We start from the raw sequence: 26703 nt of genomic DNA on the forward strand, positions 1-26703 counted from the left end.
TTGGGACTCAAAGTTTTTCGTTTTGCAATAATAATAATAATATTTAGCAAAGATAAAATTAAAAAGAAAAACAATTCCCCAATCCCAGTGGTACGTTTTCCTCAGTACCTTTCACAACAATATATAATAAGCTTCATCTTGTCTGACTTTTTTTCTTATGAGTTTAATTTCAATAAGGATATATGTGATGTAAAACCCTTGTTTACACCATCTATTAATTACATGTTGACATGTCATCATTTCACAAGTTAGCAAATAAATTATAACACCTAATAATCACCTCAATTACAACATCCTTTTAATACAACGAGGCCACGCCCAAAAAAGCTGTTAGGGGTCCAAGTCACCCTCGCAACACTTAAAGGGGGTGTTTCACTATCTCCTCGAGCCTTAAGGAGTGGTCCACTACCTTGAAAGGCCTTGAAGAGGTGGTTGGACTACCCTAAACACTTTTCAAGGGTTACTCGCCTATCACCCAGTCAAGCCTTTTGAGGTGGTACACCACCCATGAAATGCCTTAAAATGGTTGGCCAAGCCACGCTGAACACCCCCCACCCTAAAAAAATAAGACTCAAGGGTGTCCCAACTACCCTCTCAAGGCGTTTCGGGGGTGGCCAACACCTAACACTCCCCAATAATTTTTTCATGACATTGTCAAACTATCTTTCTATTTATCAATTTTTCTATTTATTTCTCTTATAAAGATGTAGGATCTGGCTGAAGGTAATTAAAGCCACAAGGGTGCAACCAAAAATCATTTATTTTTTGCATCACACCCATCTTTTCCTAGGAAACAGATCTTTTCCAGTTCAAATGAAATAAAGAGGGTCCATTTAGTGTATTTAGATGGGCATAATTGTTGATTTAGTTTTTGAACAATTATGCCCCCTAAATACACTAAATAGAAGAACCCTCTCCATTTCATTGAAATGAAGAGGATCCTTCTCCCTTTAAGTTGTTTGCAACGTTGTAAACGATGCTTTAAAACATAATTATTGAATTTGATTTGTATCCTGAATTATTCAATAATACACACCTCCTATTATATATATATATATATATATATATATATATATATGTATATATATCAGAATTATTCAAGGCCACTAATTGCCACTTGCCCACTTTGTCGTAATAAAAACTTCCAAGAGCCTCAAAATTATTTTCGGCCCACCTCTATCGTGGCATAATTAAAGCAGGTCCCAGCCCATGCATGCAGATCAGAAAAATATTTCATTTCTTTTAGGGGATTGATTATTTCCCCAAAACTAATTAAAATTTTAATCAAGTTTAAACATTCCCAAAATCCCAAACCCATGATTTTAATATGTCACGTGTGTCTCCCCCCTACCAAACCATCTCTATTTCCCGACATTATTATTATTTTTCTTAGTTTTCGTGAACAAATATATATATATATATATATATATATATATATATATATATACATATCACCCCACCACAAATTTCCCACACCTCGATCTCCCTAGCTTGCTAGATATAGCCGCACAAAATCCCACAAACTTGTATTAATTTACAGCAATGGTCACCGTACGGAACCAATCAAAACACGTGTGTGTGATCGGGTCGGGGCCGTCGGGGCTTGTGGCGGCGAGGGAGCTGAGAAAGGAAGGGCAGAGTGTGGTGGTTTTGGAGCAAAACCATGATGTTGGAGGCCAATGGCTGTACGACCCACATGTGGAGGGAGAGGTACACAGTAGCATTTATGCCTCTTTGAGGCTGATATCTCCGAGGGAGATCATGGGGTTCTCTGATTTTCCATTTTTGGTCAAGAAAGACAGGGATATTAGAAGATTCCCCGGCCACAGGGAGCTTTTTCTGTATCTGAAAGATTTTTGTGAGTGGTTTGGGTTGAGGGAGATGATAAGGTTCAACACGAGGGTGGAGTATGTGGGGATGCTGGATTCTGGCGCCATTGGGAGGGATTTGAAATGGGTTGTGAGGAGTAGAGAGAAGAAGGCTGAGAAGGTGGTGGAGGAGGTGTTTGATGCGGTGGTTGTCGCCACTGGACATTACTCTCAGCCTAAGTTGCCTTCCATTAAAGGTTTGTGAAGATCATAATTATGAAAAGAAAAGAAAAGAAAATCTGTCATGTCATGTCATGTCTAGAGACTTACATGCTTCTTTTGTTGTATGTGCTTTTATCATTGATGTTAGGCATGGATGAGTGGAAAAGGAAGCAAATGCATAGTCACATTTACAGAGATCCCCTGCCATTTCGCAATGAGGTAATGCAACCAACAAAGGATGAGGAATTCTTGCATCGATTGGTGTGAAAATCAATTATAATCGAGTATATTTCTTTCGAGTTTTTATGTTTTAATCATAGACTTGATATTTTTACTGCATTAATATTTTTCTGAAGGTTGTGGTGGTGGTTGGAAACTCGTTGAGTGGACAAGATATATCAATGGAGCTTGTTGATGTGGCAAAGGAAGTCCACCTCAGCTCCAAATCTCTTGACATTACCGAAGGTCTATCAAAAGTCATCTCCAAACACGAGAACTTGCATCTTCGTTCTCAGGCATATCTTCTTTCTTCCTTAATTTCCAAGTTTTTTTCTGCTGATTTTTCTGTCTTCCAAACACTTTTTTTAGCATCTGATTAAATGCAGATTGAATCTCTTCATGAAGATGGACGGGTTCTCTTCGTAGATGGGTCTTGGCTCATTGCTGATTCTATCCTATACTGCACAGGGTAAGACACACAAATTAAGTTGCTTAATTCATTGGCCCATAATGACAATTATGGGCATGTTTTGCAGGAGACAAAATCTCCGACCATAAAATAAATATTATTCATTTCATTTGAAATTGAAAAAATTATTTTCGGCGGTCCAACGTAATTAAATAAATAATAGTTAAGGAATGGGGTATGTGTAGGTATTCATATGGGTTCCCATTTCTTGACACCAAAGGGATCGTTGGTGTGGATGATGACAGAGTGGGGCCTTTGTATGAGCACACTTTCCCTCCTTCTCTTGCTCCCTCTCTCTCTTTTGTAGGTATTCCCAGAAAGGTAAAGATCTAAAATTTTTAATTATTTATCTTTTGTCATAAATTTTATAGAAAATTAGCATGATTTTGACCATGTAATATATATGCAGCTTATAGGGTTCCCTTTCTTTGAGTCACAAGCAAAATGGATAGCTCAGCTCCTATCTGGCAAAAGAGCATTGCCATCATGGGATGACATGATGCAGTCCATTAAGGAGTTCTACCACTCTCGGGATCTTGCTGGCATTCCAAAGCATAACACCCACGATATCGGCGAATTCGAGGTCAGCAAATCTCCACCCGCTTCTTACTTACACAGTCGTATATATAACAGTATACTAAATAACAGTATTGGGCAAACTCTAGTAGTTTAATTGAATGCTCGCCAAAACATAGCTTGCACTCTTAAGTTTAATTGATGATCCTATGATCTGGTTTTTTTGATGCAGTATTGTGATAGATATGGAGATAATGTTGGGTTCCCACACTTGGAAGAATGGAGGAAACAGATATGCGTTTCAGCTTTAGTAAATGCTGTGGCCAACTTAGAGACATATCGTGATTCATGGGATGATGAAGAGCTGCTTCAAGAGGCTCTTCAAAGCCCTTATTTCACTCAACTTCAAAATGAAGCTTTTACTCAGTGAATGAATTAAAGCCGGCCTATTTGGTTTTCTTGGACCATCATAATAATTATATTCAAGTAAAAGTATTTGGTTTTCTTTCTTTCTTTTTTCTTTTTATTCTCTATTGGGGGGGACTAGGAGGAACTTAATTAATTACTCATGTTGTAAAAGAACAGGAGAGTATGAAACTATTTTTTTTTTTTTAACTTGTTTCTTTGTCGTTTTGGTCTAGATTAAACCAATCTATTCAATCAAACGGTCGTTTGATGTGATTGTACTTGTTTGCATTAATTTTTTTATGTCAATATATGAACTATGAAGCCAAATATTGCTTTATTTTCCACTTTTTTGGAAAGACAACAAACAAGGAGCGCAAAGAAAAAACAATAGCTATTAAAGTCCCCGAGTCCCACAAGTCTCGATCTACAGTTTACAGTTACACTATGCCTACCGTTTGCCTGGCGAGGGTATTCTAATTCTACACGAGCCTTTAGAAGATTCTTCTCAGCATTCCACTTGCCTCACGTGGTGCCCACTCACACCATCACACGGGTTACAATTGACCGTATAACAACAAAAAGGTAGGCACCCCAACAATAAAGCCTAAATGGAAAACGCAGTGCAAAGACAGTAATAATAACAGATAGTATGCAATGGTTTCATTCATGATCCCAGAGAAGAATCATAAATAAATCGGGCCTTTTCAAGGGCCGCACACCATCACATGTTGCTTCTAGGTACATCGATCCCATGCTTGTGTCTCAACGGTCTCATGGGCCATGGCAAATTTTGGCCATATCTCACATGCTTACTACAAGATATACTCGAAGGACATGGGTTTTTTTTTTTTTTTTTTTTTTTTTTTTTTTTTTTTTTTTTCTAAGAGCACTAGTATTGAACTAGTCAAAGTTTATGCGATTTTTATTTTTCTAAAAAAAATCTAATTTTTCTATTTTATCTATTTATTTTTTTTAAAAAACTAAAGCTTACTCGAATTTTATATGTATTTTCTATTTTTAACTAATCTCTCTCTCTCACAGAAATCACGCTCGTCGCCAAAAGCCTTCACACAGCCTCCAATCACACCCATACATCAAAGAAATCCTAAAATGCACCAACTAATCTCTCTCTGTCTCTCTCTCTCTCTCTCTCTCTCTCTCTCTCTCTTGCATACCAAAATTAACTGATCGGTGAAGCTCACTGCCAAAGCTCATTCATCCCCAACGTACACTCTATGGCTCATCGTTGACTCTCCCAACTCCAACCCTGAAGCACTCGTTGCCGCCCCAATGCTGCCTGACTCGCCGATAGCCAAGACCGTTGTGAAGCCAAGAAACGCATCCCACTAAGCTTGTTGTCTTCACGCTTGCACGGTTGCACCTCAATGCTCATATTTCGCGCGCAAGCACCCACAAAGTGAATAAAAAAATTGAGCAAAATTATGTTCTTGCTACAGTACTTGCTATCTACATTTGGCCAGCAACTCTAGCAAATTTAAAATTTATGCAGATATAATCATATAGCTCATCTAATGTGGAGTGATTTTTTATGGGTTCTAGCCAAATTATGGCTAAAAAGAACATTTACCCACCTGTAAACGTAGTTGAATATATTATATATAGTTTGAAATACATTTACAAGAAATCCGATGGTCCACAAAACAGCTCATCCGAAAACCATAGAAATACAGGATCATTGGAAATCACTCTTTACTATATTTGGCCTAAAATAAGCTGAGGATTCCTAACCGGACATCTGCCTCTACGCCTCCTGGTTATCTTCCCCCAGCCTATTAGGCTTCTCTCCTCAATGCCCAATCCACTGTTGCCAGGTGGCTGCTTCAAGGGCGACCCCACCGTATTCTCTGTAAAGCTGGAAGCAGAGACACAAGACCTTCTCCTCCCACTTCTACCTTTATTTCTCAAAGAACCTGTTTCCCAACGACTACCAGCAGCCTCCATTAGGCCTCCTATTGTTTGGAGATCCTCAGTCACCTCATGCCTTGACAAAGAGGCAATGCTTGGAAGAATTTCGCTTTGGAAGTCCTTCCGCTGCCTCCCCCGCCTTGTCCGGCCCTTCCTCGGCTGACTTGGCAATATAATGGCACCTCTTTCTTCCTCTTTCTGGATACTACTCTTACAGCAGCACTCTTCCAGTTTTGTCTCTGTAAGCTTTAATGTCATGGCCTCAAAGTAATCCATTCCGTCGGGCAGAGACTCGTCATGATGATCACCGTTCTTACCACTTAAAACTACTCCAAACTCGCTATCACCCACCACTGAAGAAACTATCCCTGCAAACCAGTGTAGGGAGTCGGTTGAAGAAGCTTCAAGTGGCTTGCAAGTGGTATTTTCAAGACAAATTTCAACCACAGATGATGAAATGGAAACTATAGCCTCTGCTGCAGTCCTCACTAGTTCCTTTCGGAGATCTGTATCTTCCTGTCCTGACAATTGAAAAGTTGTCTCAAGTTGGTTTTCATCAGATTCTCCTCTGGGTGGAGAACACTCCTTGTTTTCTGGACTTGCAGGCACAAGATCAATTTCTGTTGAGAAAAAGTGCATAGGAGAAGACTTGTCGTCATTTCCGCACGAATTCAGGTCAATGTGACCTCCAAAGCCTACATCTGTTTCATCAACTCCATTCTCTAGTACATTCTCATTTGCAGTTGGACACTTTCCCGAGTCATGCACGGGATCGCAAGTCAAGTTTGTGTCAATTAACCCATCTTTCTCAGTGTTATCTATTTCGTCTCCAGATAGGGAGGCATGAGAAGAACACTGATCATAGGATATACAACCCTTGTCATAAATGGGAAGGTCAAGGATTCTTCTATTATCAATGGAGTTATTTGCCTCAATATTCTTTGACTCAACATCAGGAACACATTCTGAATAAGTTCTTAAAAGGACAGAATCTACCTGAGTTGAATCCTCACTTCCTTTAGTGGATCTCACACCATGCAAGCCTCCTGTTAATTCTCCAAGCTTCTCTTTTCCATCTGTGCACTGAATACTCTGAGAATCATCCACATCCAAAGAACAGGAATTAGGCATAAAATTCAAGTTTATGTCCTTGGAAGACTTCATATCCATGGAACCCTGCATGCAGTTTGCAAGGGCTTGGTGTTCAGATGCTAAATCATTGTTGTTGTTGTTTACATTATCAAAGCTGATGGATGGTGAATGAGCCATTGATCTGTTGGACCCTGAATCGTAGCTGTTTTTGCAAAAGCCGCCCTGAAGGAAACCCACACTTTCACATTGTATGCTAGATCTTAAACTTTTGTTGGGATGAAACTTCTCTCCATCAAACCCAGGCCTTCCGATTGACGTTTGAGAATTTCCACCCAGTGATGCAGAAGTGTTAAAACATGGTAGTGCTGGAACAGAAATAGGATTTCGCACCATGTCACATGCAGGTTTTCTACAAGACTCAGCTGGAGATAACCCAGAAATTGCCATATCAGCCTGAGAAATGAGCTCATGTGAAGTGCACATGTAAGAGGCATCACTTGGTCCAGGTTGAATCTCACTGGGGGGACTATGATTCCTTCCAAAGCTCTCAAAACTGAAACTCGTTCTTTTACTCTCTGATTTTTGGAAACTCCGATTTAATAAATGAAATATTGGAGGTTGATGAGCTTGCTTAATCTCCTCTTGTGAGGATTCATACAACATGGATAACTTTTCTGCATCAAAACCTTCATGGAAAGAATTCAAGTTACTTATGCTATTGCCTGAAAATAGAGGTTCATACCATACAACAACAAACAGTACTAATGATGACAATTTCAACAAAATTGAAGCATGATTATGAGGGAAAAAAATATCAATTTCCGTAACACAGAAAATGATATCAATTGCTTAGAAAAGCCAAAAAAATTTGAAACTTAAAAGTGAAGAGATATAAATTGATGAGATCTTCCAAATAAATTCTCACCAGCTTCATCATTGAAGGATGGCCACCCCTGGTTTCTTTCTTTCTTTTCTGGCACTAGAACATCTGAGCAAGATTCGAGATCCCATCTAGTATGGGTAGTTTGGACAATTTCCTCAGACGAAATTTGGATGGCCGATTTGGTCTTTTGAGAAAGATCAAGGCATGGAATCTGGTGACTAGTATAGCAAACAAAATCAGAATTAGGAGCTGCTTCTTCCTCAGGCTTAACTGGATCGTTTAGGTCAGCCAAACCTGTGGATTTGTTCAATAATGAAGTGGATGCTTGCTCGTGGAAAATATCGTTAAGTTCAATGCTGCCAAGAAATGGTTTTACATCATCCTTGCACATAACCTGAGTAACTCCCTCTGAAGGATAATTTGACACATCAGGCACTTCATGAACCTTTTCATCTTCCAATAGTTCCTCTTCTTCGCTGTCAATGTACACATCAGCTGGAAGTTGAAGATCCAATATTTTTTTCCCAATTTTCTTGTACTTAGATTCCAATAGCTCGAAGTTTTTTAAACAGCCTTCAGTTTGTGCAGGATCAGGACATCTTTGCATACACTTCCCTTGAAGAGAACTCAAAGGCAACTGGACATTTTCAACACCTAAAATGGATAATCCACCACAAGCAGGGTTTACCCAAGGCAACCTAGGGGCATGACATGTCTTTTGGGCATACTCAGTTGAGACATGAGATAAAACAGAATTTGACTGTGCCGTCTCCAACCTTACATTACATTTATCTAATTCATTCCTTCGCATTTCATGCATCAACTCCCTCTGTCTTCCGTAAAGGCGATGAAGCTCATGGATCTGGATGCACAAAAACATTTTCAACACATTTGCATGTTTAAAAACCATAAATAGGCGTTCGAAAATATCAAGTATACATAACTAGTATGAAATGGCAAAGTAATGGGGTTATGATCCAGTTGGATGATTAAGGATCAATGGTTTGACTAAAATTGGATATATTACCTAGGATTATTTTTATTTCTATTCACACTTTAAGTAGAGATAGAACTTACCTGATCCCTGAACATGGTTTCATGCTTGAGCATTGTCTGCTTTAATACTTCCTTGTTGTACCCTAAAACCTGGTCAGCAGGGAAAGGTGACAAAAAACCATTGAAGTGGTGTCCATGCTCCAACATTTTACTAATATTGTGTAGGGGCCATGTGCTGCTATTAGCATCCATGTTAAGATCCATGGTAGGGTAATATCTTGGGAAATAGCCATCATACTGCATATTTGCTCCCATTCCCAGCAGTTTCATAAACAACAGAGCACAAGTTTAATTGAATAATGAAGTACAACTTAGCAACCCTCAGTTATAAAAAGAAACCTGCAACAGAACGAATGATAGGTTAGTGATTTGATACAAATTTTTTTTTTTTTTTTTTTTTTTTTAAAAAAAAAAAAAAGAGTCAAATTAATATCTTTCTTTTCTTTTTATAGAGCAAGTGTGTTTGTGAACTTATATCTTTGTTTATAATTAACTTGTACAGAAAAGGAGAAAAGGAAAGGTGGTTTGTATTTTTTTTTTTTTACCTCAAGGCAGGGCCCAATTTGGAAATAACACATATTCATGACAATCTGGAATACCATAAATTCCCACACTCAAATCCCTGATGTTCTTCTCATCAGGGCCGACATTTTGCTATAGTGCCCCAACATTACATGGCATTATTAGGTTGGCTCCAATACCATTTGTCACAACTCAATGGAAGGGCTAGCCACATCTATGTTATACCATAAGAGATATAATTGAAGCTCCCTAAACTCATGCATATAGCTCAATCTTATCTAATACGCAACATATACATGTCTTCATAACCTACCCAACTAATATGGCACTTACACATATCTATGACAATTCAAAGTATCAGAGTATATGTAGTGAAATACGGAAATAGTATGTACTCTCATTTTCATAGGAAAAAGGAGCACATTTATATTCCCAAAACTCAATTGTATGCATAAGAAATATAATCAACTTTACCAATCCAGGAATGCATGAGCTATAAACCTATCATTATCTTCACACGGTGGTATGATGGTACCTTCAGAAGGCATTGCAAGGTGGAGGCACAAACTAAAGTGAAAAATATGTTAATAGAAAAAAGAAAAAATAGATAGCGAAATACAATTCCAATTCAAATGAATTCTAGAGAATTGAACAAAGACCACATCAGGCTGATATAATTGAGCTGCTTTAGATATGAAGCTGCCTGCAACTCCAATATACCCTCAACTTAAAAATAAAGTTGCTGATACTGCAATTGCTTAAATCAAGCTTTCTTAGCACTCTAAGCAGTTATGAGTTACAACCTAATCACTCGGGAAGCTGCATTAAGAAGAAGAAAATCCAAATATTTTAGCAATGAATTTCCTTTTCACGAGGGCTTTTCATATGATTAGAACCTCTTGATTAATTTAGGCTTAACTCAAAAGTTCTTTGCCATAGGAAACAGTCCTTGGCCAAAAGTTTTGAGTACATTGTTTGAGGAAAAAAATCTAAAGAATTTTCTTAAGGTTGCTCAAGTTTAAGTGGATATGTAGTGACCAATGAATCATTTAATGCCATGAAAGGACTTCATACAATTTAAGGACTCATCAAAAAACAGGTTTCCTAAAAAATAGCAAAAAATTAGCATATTGACAAATACAACATTTCACTACCGTCAAACTACTTTCAAAAAATTCAAAATAGGGAGTCAACTTGGAATAATTTGATATCAGGCAGAGGTTCACCTAACAAGCATTGCAGATTAAAAGGGGAACAAAGAAAAGTTCTTATCTAACAAAACTGGAGTCCATATGGAAACCTCTGAATAATTCAATATTATCAGAGTAGAAATTACGCCACACATGACACATCATCAAGCTCTCAGAATATTCTTGTACAATGAAATGAACTTGAAAATCATCTTGTGCAATCAGAATCAGATGCCCCACAAATCAAAAAACGTCTCATAATAAGGGAAACAAAAAGCTAATATTATTATCCAAAATTAGAGAGATAGGACTGGGCAATAGGGTCTTCACATCCAGAACTATATGGAGAACTTCAACACTGTTTTTTGGACTTTCCATGTCCAAAAGATTGGAGACAGGGTGGAGAAATGGATAAGACTATCGTTCATAAAAATAGCTGTGTAATTCAATTGTCAACACCATCAAACAATACTGCGTCACCAAAAAAGAAAGAATCACACCAATTATTAAGGAGAAGAAGAAAATGTTCCAACAAATCCATTGGAAAAAAAAAAAAAAAAAAAAAAAATCTCCAAGCATCAAATCAGTCAAAAGCTTACAACTTACCTCAAAAATGAAAGTAATTCTCTGCCACCTCCTCTTAGAAACCCATCAGGGATTCACTCATTCCACAACCCACGACTGGCTATGCAGCACAACAAGAACAACCCAAAGAAATCCATGAATCAGGAAGCAAAAGTAAGACAGCAACCCAAAAGAGCTCAAGAATTAAAAAGAAAAAATGGATATTATTGAAAAGGCCTGAAAGGCAAATAAAATTCCCATTTGGATCTACTGGGCCATTCTCTCTAGGAAGATTTAGAGAGAGAGAGAGAGACCCAGATAAGAAAATCCACAGAAACAAACGAAACTTACATGAGAAGCGACGTGGAAGTTGTCAACACCCAGTCTCTCTCATGCCCCATCTCGTTTTTATGTTTGTTTTTGGATTAGAGGGCAGTAGGAGTAAATGGAGGTTGAATGTCCATTTTCCAAAGGCTTAAAACAAAAAACAGAAGTCGGAAGAAGATCAAATCAAAACCAGACAACAGAATAACACACACCTCTGCTGCCATAGCAGATAACAATATCCATCTTAAACTACTTTGCTTTTTCCAATGTAAAATACCACTTCGATTCCATTTTTCCTCATACTTTAATATGTCTTTTTGTAATTGTAAATAATAGTCAGCAGTGGGCCCCTTTTACTGATTCCAAAGTATCAAGCTTCAAGCATGTTGATTTTCTGAATTTCCATTTCAATCCCCAATTGCTACTACAGTGACCCAAAATTCCACTTAAACATTGACAAAAAAAAAAAATTACTGGTCCCTTTTTTTTTTGTCTGAGAATGGCTTTTGTTGATGAATAGGACTAAAGCAGGTTTCTTTGACATTTAATGGATGGTAACCATTGTATAAAGGTTATAACTTATTATGTTATGGGGCTAGGTTATCGACGACTTTTCACTAGGTTACCCATCAATGGCCCGACGCCCACAACCAAAAAGCTTAGAACGTTGGCAACCGACAATTGGAAGAACCGATGGTCCACTGCTCAAATTACCGATAAGGATTTAGGTGCACTCTTGTAAAGATGTAACACTTAACAACTATTTACTTATGCCATGCATTCTTTCCCAACAAACTTGTGGAATGAATCTCCACTTCAGTAAATTAGAAAGTATTGGCAAAAGTTCTTAAAACCCTAAAGAAGAATGATGAGAGATGACGGCCTATATATAGAAGAAGAGAGCCTTCACTCAATTACCTTCAACATAAGTATTTTTCGAAAAACCAATCTACTATTCACAAAGGAAAACATGGAGTTTCTGCTCCCTAATAAATTCAAAATGCCCAACTTGATATCTATAACACGTATATTTTAATATTAAAATATAACGGTGGCAAAATCTAATTTACTCAATCTGTTACACATTTTAAATTCTTTTTGTTTTTTAAAACATAACTTCTATTTTAATAATAATATTAATTAAAACAATGCCTGAAATGCACTAAAATATGAGTTGGATATTGAGCATATTTTAGTATTTTCTGCTACATTTTAACTATTTTGACTTACCTAATATAAGTGTTCTAACAATTCAATGTGATAGCACGAAAAGCTCTTGCTTACACTAAGAAAACCTACATAACCAATCATGGTCACGGTCCATACATATTCTGAATAGGCTAAAAATGACATGTATTTCTTTGCATTCGAAAAGCACAGACTTCTTTTAATTAAAAGAATAAATTTGAAAGAAATTTTATTAAAAAAACACATGTTCAAAGATATAATATCATTTTTATAGACTAGAACTTCCTCTAACCCAATTCCACGAAAAATTTTGTCCACTCAAAGGTGCATTTCCTTCTTGAGTCGGTTCATAATAGGTAGTTCACGAATGCCAATTCATTCACTTTCCTTTCAGGGAGCCCCTCCAACGACTTCTTTCCTTGTTGAGGGCGTTTGACGTAAATGCTTTTGGCACTTTTCCACACAAGGCCTTTGGGTTGTGTTTGGTAATGGATTGTGTAGTAAAGTTTTGGTTTCGAAGTGATTCATGTGTAAAAGTTTTAAAATTTTTGTATGCAAAAATGAAAAAATTTTGTTTTATAGTGAGTTTTTTGTTTGAATAGTAATAAAAGTGATTAATGTGATATAAAAATTAAGAATAGTAAGAGTTGAATTTTTTTTTTTTTTTTTTTTTAAGTTGGACTTTGGCGAGTCCATTGCCAAACGGGCCCAAGGTAACAGGCCTGCAGGTTTTTACCGCAGATAGAACCGCATGGAAGCCTGGTCCGAGATTTATGTATACTTATCATCCATACATAAATATGTTAATGGCATTATTGTAAATCACAGCGGAGCAGAACGGATATTTCTTACCATTTTCCGCCCTTTATTAATTGCAGCCAAAATTCCCTAATGGGCCCCCAATTATCTTTTTTGTCCAATGTCGATGTGGAACTCAGACGACCCGCGTGAAACTAAACTAGACACAAGTCTATACAAATTTACGAAACTGCCACTGAGGAGTGAGGAATGAGGATTGGCCTCCTAGTCTCCGATCTAGATCTCCCACTTTCCCAAGGTCGTAATCAAGTGTGTTGACGAGTAGACTATTGTGGTGGGCATGCTTTGGATAGCGATCCTGGCCGTTCTTAATTGCGACAATGTGGCCCGAACTATTAAAAATTATCAATGTAATACCCTTAACAAAATAAAATTAAAAAAAAAAAATTAAAAAAAAAGAAAAAAAAAAAAAAGGGATTAGAAATTTTATAATTTTTTTTTTAATTTATTTGGATATTTTTGTCTTTTAGACACAAATTTGGGGTTATTTTTGTCTTTTTGCTAGGCATGGGAGGACATTTACAATTTTTTTTGGAAAAATTTCACTAAGCCCCTCCAAAGTTTCAACCGATTTGACAAACACCCATTAAATTTTCAAAACTCTCACTTAGGCTCCCTGAACTTTGGTTTACTCTCATTTTGGACCCTTCTGTTAGCTTTTACCGTTAAACTGACATTTTATGCCCATTATACCCTCAACCAAAACTACATCACCACCTAGCCTAAAACGACGTCGTTTTGAGTATATATATATATATATATAAGGACGAAATTGGGGTGGCTGGAGCCACCCCTGGCCGGTCTGGGGGTGGTCAAACCACCGCCATGGCCAAGGGGGTGGTCTGGCCACCCCCAAAAGGCCAAAAAAGGGAAGGGAGGGGGGGGGGGGGAAACGACGTCGTTTTAATTAATATATATATATATTTAAAAAAAAGGGACGAAATCGAGGTGGCTGGAGCCACCCCTGGCCGGTCTGGGGGTGGTCAAACCACCTCCATGGCCAAGGGGGTGGTCCGGCCACCCCCAAAAGGCCAAAAAAAAGGGGGGGGGGGGTCGGGTGTTTTGGGGGTGGTTTCAGCCACCTCAAACAAAACAAATTTGCACGGGAGAAATTTTTTGGGCTTTTGGGGATGGTCCGGCCATCCCCAAAACACCCGATCCCCTCTTTTTTTTTTTTTTTTTGGCCTTTTGAGGATGGCCGGACCACCCCCTTGGCCATGGGGGTGGTTCGACCACCCCCAGACCAACCAGGGGGTGGCTGGAGCCACCCCGATTTCGTCCTCTTTTTTTTTTTTTTTTTTTTTTTTTAAATAATGCCTAAAACGACGTCGTTTTGGGCTGGGTAGGTGTTTTAGTTTTAAGGGACAAAATGGTGTAGTTTTGGGGTAAGGGTAAAATGGGCATAAAATTTGATTTTAACGTTGAAACCTACCAGAAGGGTTCAAAGTGAGAGCAAACCAAAGTTCAGGAGCCTAAGTGAGAGTTTTGGTAATTTAGGGAGTGCTTGTCAAATTAGCTGAAAGTTTGGGGGGGCTTACTGAAGTTTCCTCATTTTTTTTTGTACTTTGGAGGGAAACATTGTCCCAACAAAAGGTTTAGAGAAACATTGTCAATTGAGTTGTAATTTGAGAAGGAATATGTGATTTTTTTTTTTTTTTTTTATTGTAATTCAGTTTATAAAATTGCTAGGTGTCATTTGAGTACATGAGATATGAGTAAAATTTGGACAAATAATAATTTTATAGCCTAATTTGGAAAAAACTTTAAATATTTTGCTTTGTAAAATCCTTTTTCTTTTTCTTTTTTTTTTCTTCTTCTTCTTTCACCTGCATTAACAGAGAAAAGGGCAAAAAAACAAAAAACAAAAAACAAAAAACAAAAAAATAAATAAATAAAAGAGAAAAACTCGATCTCACACACACATATATATATCATCAGTTGGATATAGCTTTAAGCAGAGTGAGCCCATGAAAGCGCTGAGCATTTGAGATGGTCACCACTCACCACCTCTTATTCAACAGGTGAAATCAATTAGTTTGTAGAATATATAATATTGGAAGATCCAATAACTTTCCATCACATAAACGACCGACAACCAGTTTGTCTCGATTTACATGCTCTTCCCTTTTACTTATAACATTTTTTAACATGTTTTGAATTCCCCATGCATGTGGCTCGTGTTTTAATGTTGCTCTTCTTTTAGACATCTAGACCTTTTATATATTCTTTTGTACTATTTTGACATTTTGAAAACATAAATTTTCTGCATTTTTTCAGAAGCTCCTATGTTTGTTTTTCAACTATATATATGACTACTATTAAACCATTGGTTTTCAACTATATATATTTATAAATATGACTACTATTAAACCATTGAGGATATACCCTCTTAGTCTAGAATTCTAATGAGGAGATATCCTCTTATTTTAGGAATCGATCCTTCTACTGCATGCCAACTAGTATGATGGCCTGCCACGTAACACATAGCTAGTACAATACCCCAATAGCCTAAAATGCAAAAATCAAATTTAACAAAATGGAAAAATCCTTATGCATACTATTAATTATGAAAGACTAATGTTATTTAGCAAAATATTATACGCATGCTCTACAACAATTTAATGACGTATTAGTGAAAATCAGTCTTTGAATCAGCACTTATAAAAATAAAAAATAAAATGACAAAAGACTGATTTTTACTGGCACATTATCCTAATTTTATGACAATCGTATAACAATATTACTAAATAGCATAATTTGCATTTTAGTTATCAAATATCTAATCAAGCTCTGCATATACTTGAGCAGGAAGGCGTGGAGTGAGATGGACTTCAACTGGTGTAAGTTTCTGGTTGATAAGTCCGACTTTCTCAATCATGTCCACAGGCTCATCTGATGGAGTTGCAATATCAAAAGCGTGCAACAAGGTAGCAAGTGTGAGTTGCATAACTTGCAAGGCTAATGAAATTCCGGGGCATATCCTTCTACCGGCACCAAATGGTGTTAATTCAAAATGCTGGCCCTTAACATCAATACCCTTATGGGTTGAAAGAAATCTTTCTGGCTGAAATTCATTTGCATTAGACCACACATGTGGGTCTCGATGCATCTTTGAAAGATTAACAACGAGTCGCGTGCCTGTTGGAACGTGGTAGCCAGCCAAAGTGCAGTCTTCAGTGGACTCGTGCGGGATAGTGAGCGCTCCGGCAGCGTATAAACGCATACTTTCTTTGATGATAGCTTGGAGATAAACTAAGTTTTTGATGTCTGATTCCTTTACTTGTCTCTCTCTACCAACCTGGACATCTAACTCTTGTTGTACTTTCTTTAGGACTTCTTGGTTGTTAAGAAGGAGAGAAAGAGCCCATGTCATTGTTACTTGTGTTGTATCTGCGCCCCCTAAGATAAGGGACTACAAAAGCACCATGGTTGAAGCATTAGATGGTTAGGCTAAAAAGATTGAGGTGATCATTCATGGTTCAAAACAACCAAAATTAAATGCCCAGTAAATATTAATAAGAGTAACAAAAAACAAAAACAAAAGTAATGTTTTAAAACGTGGTCCTAAGTCCACCTTAAGACAAAAGAAAATTAATATATATTTTTTTAGACTAGCTATATTAATTCTCCACACTAATTTCATACTAGCTAGGTGGCATAATGCATGTATTTTAAGCGACTTTTCTTTTATCCATTATTTAAATGACTGACACAAAAAATCACCTAAAACACGCTAATTTTAAACAAATAGATGTGAATGGTAAAATAAACCAAACTTCCGTCACAGTGTTAAGACAATTATTGTTTTGCTTCTTATTTTCTCATCATGAACTTGATCAAGATGGTCACCAAACAAACCATAAACTCTATGATGCCTATGCCTATGCCTATGCCTATTTGATAGTAGTCGATCGATGAATGACAATTACGTACTCTGGTTAACAAAATAATCATGTTCATAATAGTTATAGGGTACGTATATCAAAAGCTTACCAGACATGTAGCTTTAGTGATTGTATCAGCATCATGATGATCGGAGATGTTTTCGTCGCTAGCAACAACAGACAGCATCACATCCATAAAGTCTTGGGGTTCCTTTGCCTCACCGGACACCTTCCTTTGCTTATGTTCTTGTAACCAACCTTCAATCATATGATCAAATTGTTTCGCAGTATGCTTCATGGCGCTCTCGTACCCTCCAAAGTCCAACCACCTCAGGTAAGGAAGTGCATCTGCTACCACAACCGTACCACTCAACTCAAAGAATTCTTTTAATGTCTTCCGACACTGATCGTCAAATTCATTATCATCCTCGGACGTTGCAGTCCCAAAAAATCGCTTCCCCACAACCATCCTAAATATAACATTTAGGGTTATGGACCCAAACCATCTCTTCATCTCTACCAACATGTTATTGTTCTTCACCCAGAGCTCATACATCTCTTTAATAGATCTATTTACCTCGAACTCTCGGATGTGCTTGAGCATCTCAAGGCGGTGGTTTGAGAGGACCTCCACGGTGGCTATTTTACGCACTTGGCGCCAGTAAGGACCGTAAGGGCTAAGTATAAACAAGGCATAGTTGTAGCCCATGAGTTCTGAAGCTATAGCTTTTGGACGGTTGGCAAATGCTTTGTCGTTTGTGGTGAAGCACTCTTTTGCTATCTCCCAACTGCTCACTATGAGAGCACGATGCACTCCTAGCTGGATAGTGAAGATGGATCCATACTTATCGGCCATCTTACCCAACGTAATATGGGCTGGTGTTGGTCCTCGTAATAGGTGGAGGTGGCCAATCAAAGGCCAAGCGCCACCAGCTTCTGGTGGAAGTGTTGTTTTACGAGCTTTTCTTAGTATCCATAATAGAAAGAAGAGGAAGAGAAAAAAGGCGAGGATAGTGGCCATGAAAGTTGCAGAAGATGCGTAAGGAAAGAGCATACTACTTCTGGACGTATGGAGTATGGTGGTTTTGGGAGAATGAGATAATGGTTCTGTGGCGCGCAATCCCTGGTATATATTCAATCATTCAGGCTAATAATTTAAGACGCGAGTCAATAATGTTCTGTGTAGGCCCTTCTGTAACTGTACTGCAGGATCCAAAAGCTGTCGGTCACAACTGTAACAATTATGTGAGCTTTTGTCGGCCCTTTTCGTAGCTAGGGGGAACACATACAAATTTGACATTTGTTTTTTGTTTATTTTATTAATGTTTGGTGCAATCTTGCAGCTTAGAAGAAGAAGAAGAAGAAAAAATCAGTTGTGCAGAATTAATTCTTGAGACAAGTGGCTTTTGAGTTTTATTGCCTACGCATGAACATAAAACGGAGAGACCAGCATGCAAGGAATTTCGAATAATGTTGGCGTGCATGAGTACTGCTCGATCTTTTTGATATAAGTTGAGATAGTGATTAATTAAGGGTGCGTTTGAAATTGCAATTTCGTAAAAATAATTTATATTTTTAAAAGATACTGTAAAAATAATTTGCAGGGAATGAGTTTTTTTTGGTTAAGAATGTAATTTATGTTGTGGATGAGAGTGAAGGGCAGCACTTAAAGGCGTTTGCATCTTGCTGCATTTTTAAAGAAACACGTCGCATCCCACTTAAAACTCCAACCAGGCCAGCAAATGGGTGACAATTAATGTTTATGTGTTGGATTTAAGCTGTGTTAAAATATGAATATAAGATTATATAGATTAACTATAATCGATTTATTTAATTAAATTGGTGAGATTCTTTAACCATAACTCACTAATTTCGTGTTAAATTTGTGATTCGTGTTAGGTTTGGATGGTGTCAAGATCGATATGAGTATAATACTTGTTAGACTAGTCCAAAATATCTCCGCCACACTCCGGTTCAATGTTTGATGCGCTATGCTTCTTCCTCCTCCCAGGTTGTTTGCACGCCACAAACTCAAGGCTTAATTAGAGGCCTGCGCGGGCTGTTCCAACAGGGACTCCAATTAATGCCCAAGTTAGTTCAAGCTTTTTGTGAGGGGTTAGGAGAAATATCTTATGTAAAGGTAAAAGAGTCTAAGTTGTTACCTTAGGCTGATTTTATTTGATATGGTTGGCTTAGCACTTACAAAGTTCCCTTGGGTTGCAGGGTTCCCGGCCTCTCTCCAGGTCCAGGTGCCACGTAAGTCGTCCTATTAAGGGTGTTTACCCCCTCTCTTCCTAGGCCCCCCTTGTCCTATGGCGGGAGCTTAATTGGGCATGTCACTTTTCTTTTCTTTTTTGTTTCTTTTATTTATTTTTTATTTTAATTTTTTTTTAATTTTTTTTTTTTTTTTTTTTATAACATGTGCTGTGTGCTCAATGCGAAAAGTAACCTTACATACTTTAAACATAAATGCACCAAACTCACCATCACTTTATAAAGGGATTCGAATCCCTTCGAATTAGAGGAAAATTTGAAATTCTCGAATTCACAGTCAAGATCGCTTGAAAGAGATCCAACTCTTGTTGTGACGCCACATGTCCCATTAAATAAATAATAATAAAATATTCTTTTACTTTTTTTCAAAAAAATAAAAAAATATAATAAAAACATATAATTTTTATTTTATTATTATTTGGCCATTGGAAGTAGCCGAAGCCACCCCATCGCTCTTGGAAGCCACCCCCAAGAGTCAAAAGTCCAAAAAACAACTCATGGGTTTGGCCCCAAACCACCCCCCAAGGGCCACCGTTTGGCCATGGAGCCAGTGGCGGATCCAGACAATTCATATTGGGGGTGCCGCTAAAATTTTTTTGGCGTCTTAAAAATTTTTTCCACCCTAAAAATTTTGTAATTTACACAATATATGTATCACAAAAAAAATATATACATAAAAATTCATAAATATGTGCTCAAATTGATATATTAGAAATGTAACATGTCGGCACTATATCAAAAAGACAGAAATACAAAAAAAAAAAAAAAAAAGTGTCTAGAATTGCACTTTACGTTTTCTTAAAAGTACAAAATCATCAAGTATCGAATTTAAATCAAAGCTCTCAGCAATTTCCCTTTCAATATAGAGAAATGAACTATTTACAAGAAAATCATCCTCAATTTTGTTGCAAAGTCAAAGTCGTGTTTTAACAATTTTTATTGCTGAAAATGCTAGTTCGGTAATTACTAAGATATATTCTTCTCTTAATTTGATCAAAGCCTAAAGAGGCTAAACAATATCATAACACAAATATAACACTTCCAGAATAAAAAAAGTAAGCAGATTCTTACACCCTAAAACACAAAAATCTATACTTTGCAGTTCATGACCACCCACGAAATGATAAAAAAAAATGCAAAACTCTACTTCTCTCCCAGTTGTGTTCACCATCAGTCTCCTAGCAGCAACTTGTATTCATATATATATATATATATATATATATATATATATGAAGGTTTTATTATTGAGTTCTTCTTCTACTAACTATTTCTTCTTATTTTCTTGGTGTGTATATAAGATCAGAGCGCCAACTTGCAAGTGGCCACAGAGCAGGGAAAAGGAAAAATTTTTTTAAAAAAAATCGTTGGGAGTGCCACGGCACCCCCAACCACCAACGTGGCTCCGCCACTGCATGGAGCCACCCTCAAGGATCAAAAGTCAAAAAACAAACGCCAAACCTATTTCTTTTTTGGGGGGGGGGCTAGTGGTGCTACCGGAGGGTTGTGGAAATGATTGCTTTTTGGGTGCTGGCTGAAGCTCTGGTAAGGAAAAGGATGGAAATTTCGTAAGGGAAGAAGGAGAAGGAAGAGATGATTGCTTTTTTGCTTTTTGCTTTTTGTTTTTCTTAATTAATTTTTTAATTATTTTGTTTTGATTTTTTTAAAAAAATATAAATAATATTTTGTTATTATTTTTTTAGTAGAATATTCTGGACCATTAGATTTCATCACACAGTCTAGATTGGGAATTCCCCTCTAATTCGAGGGGAACCTGATCCAGATTAATGGGATGAAGAGCAATTACTATGTCTGATTCATAATTACAAATTTGTCACTTTAAGTGCACTTATAATTAATTAGATCGCCCAGATAAACTCAACTTGTGGCCACGGATTGAGAACCGGTCCTTCATGATTACATAAAACCCTAATATTTTATTTAAATCGTTTTTTAAATCGGTTGGGTATATTTCTTATTTCTTAATTTGAAAACGGTTTATATAGAATTTGTTGTGTTACAACGCTGCCAACTTTAAGAGGATAAACTGTAATTTTCCTATAAATTAACTCCACAAATCCTACAAAGCACGCACCAATAATCTTAGAAAATGTTGATCATTAGTTATCTAAAAATTTTAATCACTCAAGAAAAAAAATGAATTTTAATTAATTTATATTCTAACAAAAAGAGAGTTAAATAAAATCATAAAATGAGTGTTAAGCGGCAACCCACAATTAGAATGCCCGATGGTCCACGGCTCAAATTACCGATAAGGATTCAGGTGCACTCTTGTAAAGATGTAACACTCAGCAACTATCTACTTATGCCATGCATTCCTTCCCAACAAACTTGTGGAATGAATCTCCACTTCAGTAAATTAGAAAGTATTGGCATGAGTTCTTAAAACCCTAAAGAGGAATAATGAGAGACGACGGCCTATATATAGAAGAAAAGGGCATTCACTCAACTACCTTCAACATAAGCATTTTGAAAAAAGCCAATCTACAATTCATAAAGAAAAACATTGAGTTTTCTGCTCCCTGGTAAATTTAAAGTGCCCAACTTAATATCTATAACACGTATATTTTAAATATTAAAATATAACGGTGGCAAAATCTAATTAACTCAATTTGTTACACGTTTTAAATTCTTTTTGTTTTTTAAAATATAACTTCTATTTTACTAATAATATTAATTAAAACAATGCCTTGGATATTGAGCATATTTTAGTATTTTCTGCTACATTTTAACTATTTTGACTGACCTAATATAAGTGTTCTAACAATTCAATGTGATAGCACGAAAAGCTCTTGCTTACACTAAGAAAACCTACATAACCAATCATGTTCACGGTCCATACATATACTGAATAGGCTAAAAATGACATGTATTTCTTTGCATTCAAAAAGCACAAACTTCTTTTAATTAAAGGAATAAATTTGAAAGAAATTTTATTAAAAAAACACGTGTTCAAAGGGATAATATCATTTTTATAGACTAGAACTTCCTCTAACCCAATTCCACGGAAAACTTTGTCCACTCAAAGTTGCATTTCCTTCTTGAGTCGGTTCATAATAGGAAGTTCACGAATGTCAATTCATTCACTTTCCTTTCGGGGAGCCCCTCCAACGACTACTTTCCTTGTTGAGGGCGTTTGACGTAAATGCTTTTGGCACTTTTCCACACAAGGCCTTGGGTCGTGTTTGGTAATGGATTGTGTAGTAAAGTTTTGGTTTCGAAGTGATTCATGTGATATAAAACAGATAGAAGTTTTAAAATTTTTGTATGCAAAAATGAAAAATTTTTGTTTTATAGTGAGTTTTTTGTTTGATTAGTAATAAAAAGTGATTAATGTGATATAAAAAATAAGAATAATGAGAGTTGAATTTTTTTTTTTAAAAAAAAGTTAGACTTTGGCAAGTCCATTGCCAAGCGGGCCCAAGGCCACAGGCCCGCAGGTTTTGGGTGACGAGGGATTCTCTACACTAGAGCCTAGCTTTTCGTGGGCTGTAATCCTGGGCCGGTCCCCCGTTCATTTGGGTAATTTATTTTTTTAAAATAACACGTTTGGTGACCCCAAAGAGATTTATATATACTTATACATAGATATGTTAATGGCATTCTTGTAAATTACAGAGGAGCAGAACGGATATTTCTTAATTACCATTTTCCGCCCTTTATTAATTGCAGCCAAAATTCCCTCATGGGCCCCCAATTATCTTTTTTGTACAAAATGTCGACGTGGAACTCAGACGACCCGCATGAAACTTAACTAGACACAAGTCTATACAAATTTACGAGACTGCCACTGAGGATTGGCCTCCTAGTCTCCTAGATCTCCCACTTTTCCGAGGTCGTAATCAACTGTGTTACGAGTAGATTGAGTATTTTTTTTTTGTGGTTCCGATGGTTTTACCATTGAGTATTTTGTTTATCATGAAGTATTTGGTTGGTGGAAAATTATTTAACGTACGTGAAGAGGCACTGAAGGGTTATATTATTTTTAAAAAATTTAAGTTAAGATATCTGCTTCCTATTAAAAGATGCAAAAAATACTCAATTTACACTATGACATAATTCTCATAATAATTTTATAGCCCAATTTGGAGAAAACTTTAAATATTTCGCTTTGTAAATTTTTTTTTTTTCGAAGCAAATTTTTATTTTTCTTTCACCAGCATTAATAGAGAAAAGTAGGGGTGTAAAAAAAAAACGGGGAAATCCATTTTGAAACCGGGAACCCAAAAAACCGATTTGAAACCGATTGGGAAAAACCGGTAACCAGGATGCCCGGTTCCGGTTACCGGTTTTGGGGTTTTTAAATACCTGATTTCAGTTGTCGGTTTTAGCCAATAACCAAAAATCAAGACCAAGTATTCACCCCTAGAAAAAAGGCCAATAAACATAAAGCTTTAGGCAGAGTGAGCCCACGAAAGCGAGGAGCATTTGGGATGGTCACCACTCACCTCTTATTCAACAGGTGAAATCAAGTAGCTAGTTTGTAGAAAATATAATGGAAGATCCAATAACTTTCCATCACATAAACGACAACCAGTTTGTTTCGATTTACATGCTCTTCCCTTTTACTTATAACATTTTTAACATGTTTTGAATTCCCCATGTGGCTCGTGTTTTAATGTTGCTCTTCTTTGAGACATCTAAACCTTTGTACTATTTGACATGTTAATTAAAGACATAGATTTTCTGCAGTTTTTTCAGAAGCTCCTATGTTTGTTTTTTCTTGTAATCTGAGATACTGTCTTAAGAAGAAAAATATGCAAGAGATTTATGAGATGATGTAGAAAACTTTCCAAGTAAGAAAGGTTTTGTTTTTTACACAATTACACATAATAATAGTAGAGATATGAGAAAGAATGAAATTTATAATGAAAGAAGTCTAGCATGCATGTGCCTAAGTAAATAAATGCAGGGTTTTGAAACTATTTCAACCTAGAAAATAAGGCATAGCAAGGTACTGGGATTAATGGGATGAAGAATAATGAGCAATCACTACGTCTGATTCATAACTACAGATTTGTCACGCTGAGTATACCTATAATTAATTAGATTGCTCAGATAGACTCAACTTGTGGCCACGGGTTGAGAACGTATCGGTCCTTCAAAATTACATAAAACCCTAATATTTTATTTAAATCGGATGGGTATATTTCTTATTTCTTTGAAAACGGTTTATATAGAATTTGTTGGGTTACTTTTACCCTTCCAAGATTTTCAATAAAAGTTATTTATCGTCTTTAACTTTTCCATGTAAGATCGAGTGAGTGCTTGATATACGATAACAGGTCTAAACAAACTCTCCCATTGGATTAAAGTATTGTGTTTATCTCCAGCTCAGACTGCACCATCATGGATCCGAACAAGGAGAATTTGAAATTTTATTTTATTTTTTTCTGGAGCAAGTACACTAAGATATTCATCAAGATCGTCTAGATAAAATTATTGTAATTAAAGAAACTTTAGACAACGAAATTAAGGAGGAATATAAAAATTCACTCCGATGATCCTAATTTATAACATGCATGCTCTCATACAAGGATATATATATATAAAACAGTAAGCACTTTTTTTTTTTTTTTTTCCTCTCACAAATTAGACAAATACATTAAGAAAAAGAGAAACTTAAAAAACACCAAAGAGATGTAGAAGCCGGGTGCATGGGAGCTGAGAAGCTCCTGGATTGCTAGTTGAAAGTGGAAGTTTGTGTTTGATTAAGAATAGGGTATTTTCTTGCATTCTTGACTATTTTAGTCAACGCAGCTTGGCCAAGATCAAGGCCACAAACATCAGCAAGACGAACAAGATAGAGCAGAACATCAGAGAGCTCTTCTTCCAAATGCTCCTTATCATCAGAACTCCAGTTGGGTAATCCCCTTGCAACTTCTCCCTTCCACTGGAATATCTCTGACAGCTCTCCCACCTCTCCCACCTTCACAAATCAATGCAAATTAATTAATATATATGTTCATCACAAACACCCATCAAATGGCTAATTAATCATAATTAAGTATATGCATATATGTAGTTGATTGACTTACTAGTGCTAAGAGGAGATTTCTAGGACTGTGATATTGATCCCATCCTCTTACTTGAGCAAACTCAGCAAGCCTATCGCTGAGCTCTTTGAGAGAAACATCCTTTGATTTTCTTGAAGACCCATAAGAGTTCTCCATCAGTATGTTTCTTAATTTCTGTGATCAGTTAGGAGAAGAGAGCTCATGCATGTCCAGATTTAAAGACAAGAGGGGGGTGGGGAGAGAAAGATTTTGATTGGCTTCCTTTTTCTTTTTTCTTTTTTCCTTCTTTCTTTATTTCTTTTTGTGTTTAATTTTTTCGTTACCAAAATGCATTGTTGGTGTTGGGTATAGTGGAGAAGCACTCGAGTGTTTGCTCAGAAACAGTAATCATGTGAAGGATGGCAAAGATGTCCATGACTTGAAATCACTCACCCCCCACCTCCAATTTCTTTTCTAAGAATATATATAGGCACCATAATTGGGTTCCCATATATATATATATACAAAATATATACTTTAGCTGCAGAATCTAGCTCTGCTCCTGCTAGCCGACGACGGGGGGAATTTAGAAGCATTAGGAAGATTTTGCTTTTGTTTGTTTGTGGATATGGACAGACAAATAATGTTACTGGCTCTCTCCTTTATGCGTCCCGGAAATTGCTATTCCAATGTGGACAGCTTTCGACACGTGTTGTTATCAAATCCACCAGTAAATTACAAGCAAGATATGTTGTGGAGAGTTGTGCTTGTGACTAAGCATGTCTATCAGTATCAGCCAGCTATGTGATCTGCTTTGTTATCCTATCCACATCTCTTTCGAATCAAAGTTTATCCTCAAAATTGCTTTCTTAGATTTGATGTTTTGATGGACTGACTCAAATGAATTTGAGAGAACGCTCGTAATTTTTACTATCTAGGTTTTTTTTTTATCAGTTTTTAGTAAACACAGGCTATCATAGTCACGCTTAGATCCACTCTGATCGCCTCTTCCTACCTTTCTGAGGAGAGAAAAAATGAAGTTTATTATGGCAAAATACAGTAAACAAGCTACATTTTGTAGACAAAAACGTGCATGGTGATTGAGAGCGCAACTTGCTTCTTATCCAATCCAATGCAAATTTAGTACTGTTGCTCAATTTTTATTTTTATTTTTGAAAAAATATTATGAGACATACTTTTTTTTAACATAGAATTATTCTTAACGAGGATGATTATGATGGTGATGCATGTGCTTGGTAATGGCATTAGTCCCAACGCACAGGAAACATTTGGGACACCAGGATGATAAAAGCAGGAGGATC

General features: G+C 36.7%; 4 protein-coding genes across 7 annotated transcripts; 1 reads left to right on the top strand and 3 right to left on the bottom strand.

Moving 5' to 3' along the window:
- The first annotated feature begins 1481 nt into the window (after window positions 1-1481).
- LOC132175935 (flavin-containing monooxygenase FMO GS-OX-like 9) lies at window positions 1482-3815 on the top strand. The gene is made up of 7 exons (XM_059588032.2): window positions 1482-2065; window positions 2179-2249; window positions 2387-2545; window positions 2636-2718; window positions 2904-3039; window positions 3128-3301; window positions 3467-3815. Exons 1-7 carry the CDS (start codon window positions 1543-1545, stop codon window positions 3662-3664), a joined length of 1344 nt encoding a protein of 447 aa, XP_059444015.1. The 5' UTR covers window positions 1482-1542; the 3' UTR covers window positions 3665-3815.
- A 1428-nt stretch (window positions 3816-5243) lies between these two features.
- On the bottom strand, window positions 5244-11432 carry LOC132174711 (uncharacterized). 4 transcript variants are annotated; one of them, XM_059586358.2, is made up of 5 exons: window positions 11415-11432; window positions 10918-10992; window positions 8621-8938; window positions 7586-8405; window positions 5244-7346 (listed from the first exon to the last, which is right to left on the bottom strand). In XM_059586358.2, exons 3-5 carry the CDS (start codon window positions 8867-8869, stop codon window positions 5356-5358), a joined length of 3060 nt encoding a protein of 1019 aa, XP_059442341.2. In that variant the 5' UTR covers window positions 8870-8938; window positions 10918-10992; window positions 11415-11432; the 3' UTR covers window positions 5244-5355. The 4 variants fall into 4 exon arrangements, with proteins under 4 accessions (XP_059442341.2, XP_059442340.2, XP_059442339.2 ...); XM_059586357.2 differs by having other exon boundaries at window positions 10918-10996; window positions 11415-11430; XM_059586356.2 differs by lacking the exon at window positions 11415-11432 and adding an exon at window positions 11227-11404.
- A 4444-nt stretch (window positions 11433-15876) lies between these two features.
- Window positions 15877-18187, bottom strand: LOC132176043 (cytochrome P450 CYP82D47). The gene is made up of 2 exons (XM_059588156.2): window positions 17203-18187; window positions 15877-16621 (listed from the first exon to the last, which is right to left on the bottom strand). Exons 1-2 carry the CDS (start codon window positions 18145-18147, stop codon window positions 15989-15991), a joined length of 1578 nt encoding a protein of 525 aa, XP_059444139.2. The 5' UTR covers window positions 18148-18187; the 3' UTR covers window positions 15877-15988.
- Window positions 18188-24689: 6502 nt separating this feature from the next.
- Window positions 24690-25663, bottom strand: LOC132176045 (uncharacterized). Its single transcript, XM_059588157.2, has 2 exons — window positions 25424-25663; window positions 24690-25314 (listed from the first exon to the last, which is right to left on the bottom strand). The coding sequence occupies exons 1-2, from the start codon at window positions 25556-25558 to the stop codon at window positions 25069-25071; spliced, it is 381 nt and encodes a 126-aa protein (XP_059444140.1). The 5' UTR covers window positions 25559-25663; the 3' UTR covers window positions 24690-25068.
- Between the last annotated feature and the right edge of the window lie 1040 nt (window positions 25664-26703).

This window comes from Corylus avellana, chromosome 3 (assembly GCF_965113065.1).
Source record: "Corylus avellana chromosome 3, dhCorAvel1.hap1.2, whole genome shotgun sequence".
Lineage (NCBI taxonomy): Eukaryota > Viridiplantae > Streptophyta > Magnoliopsida > Fagales > Betulaceae > Corylus > Corylus avellana.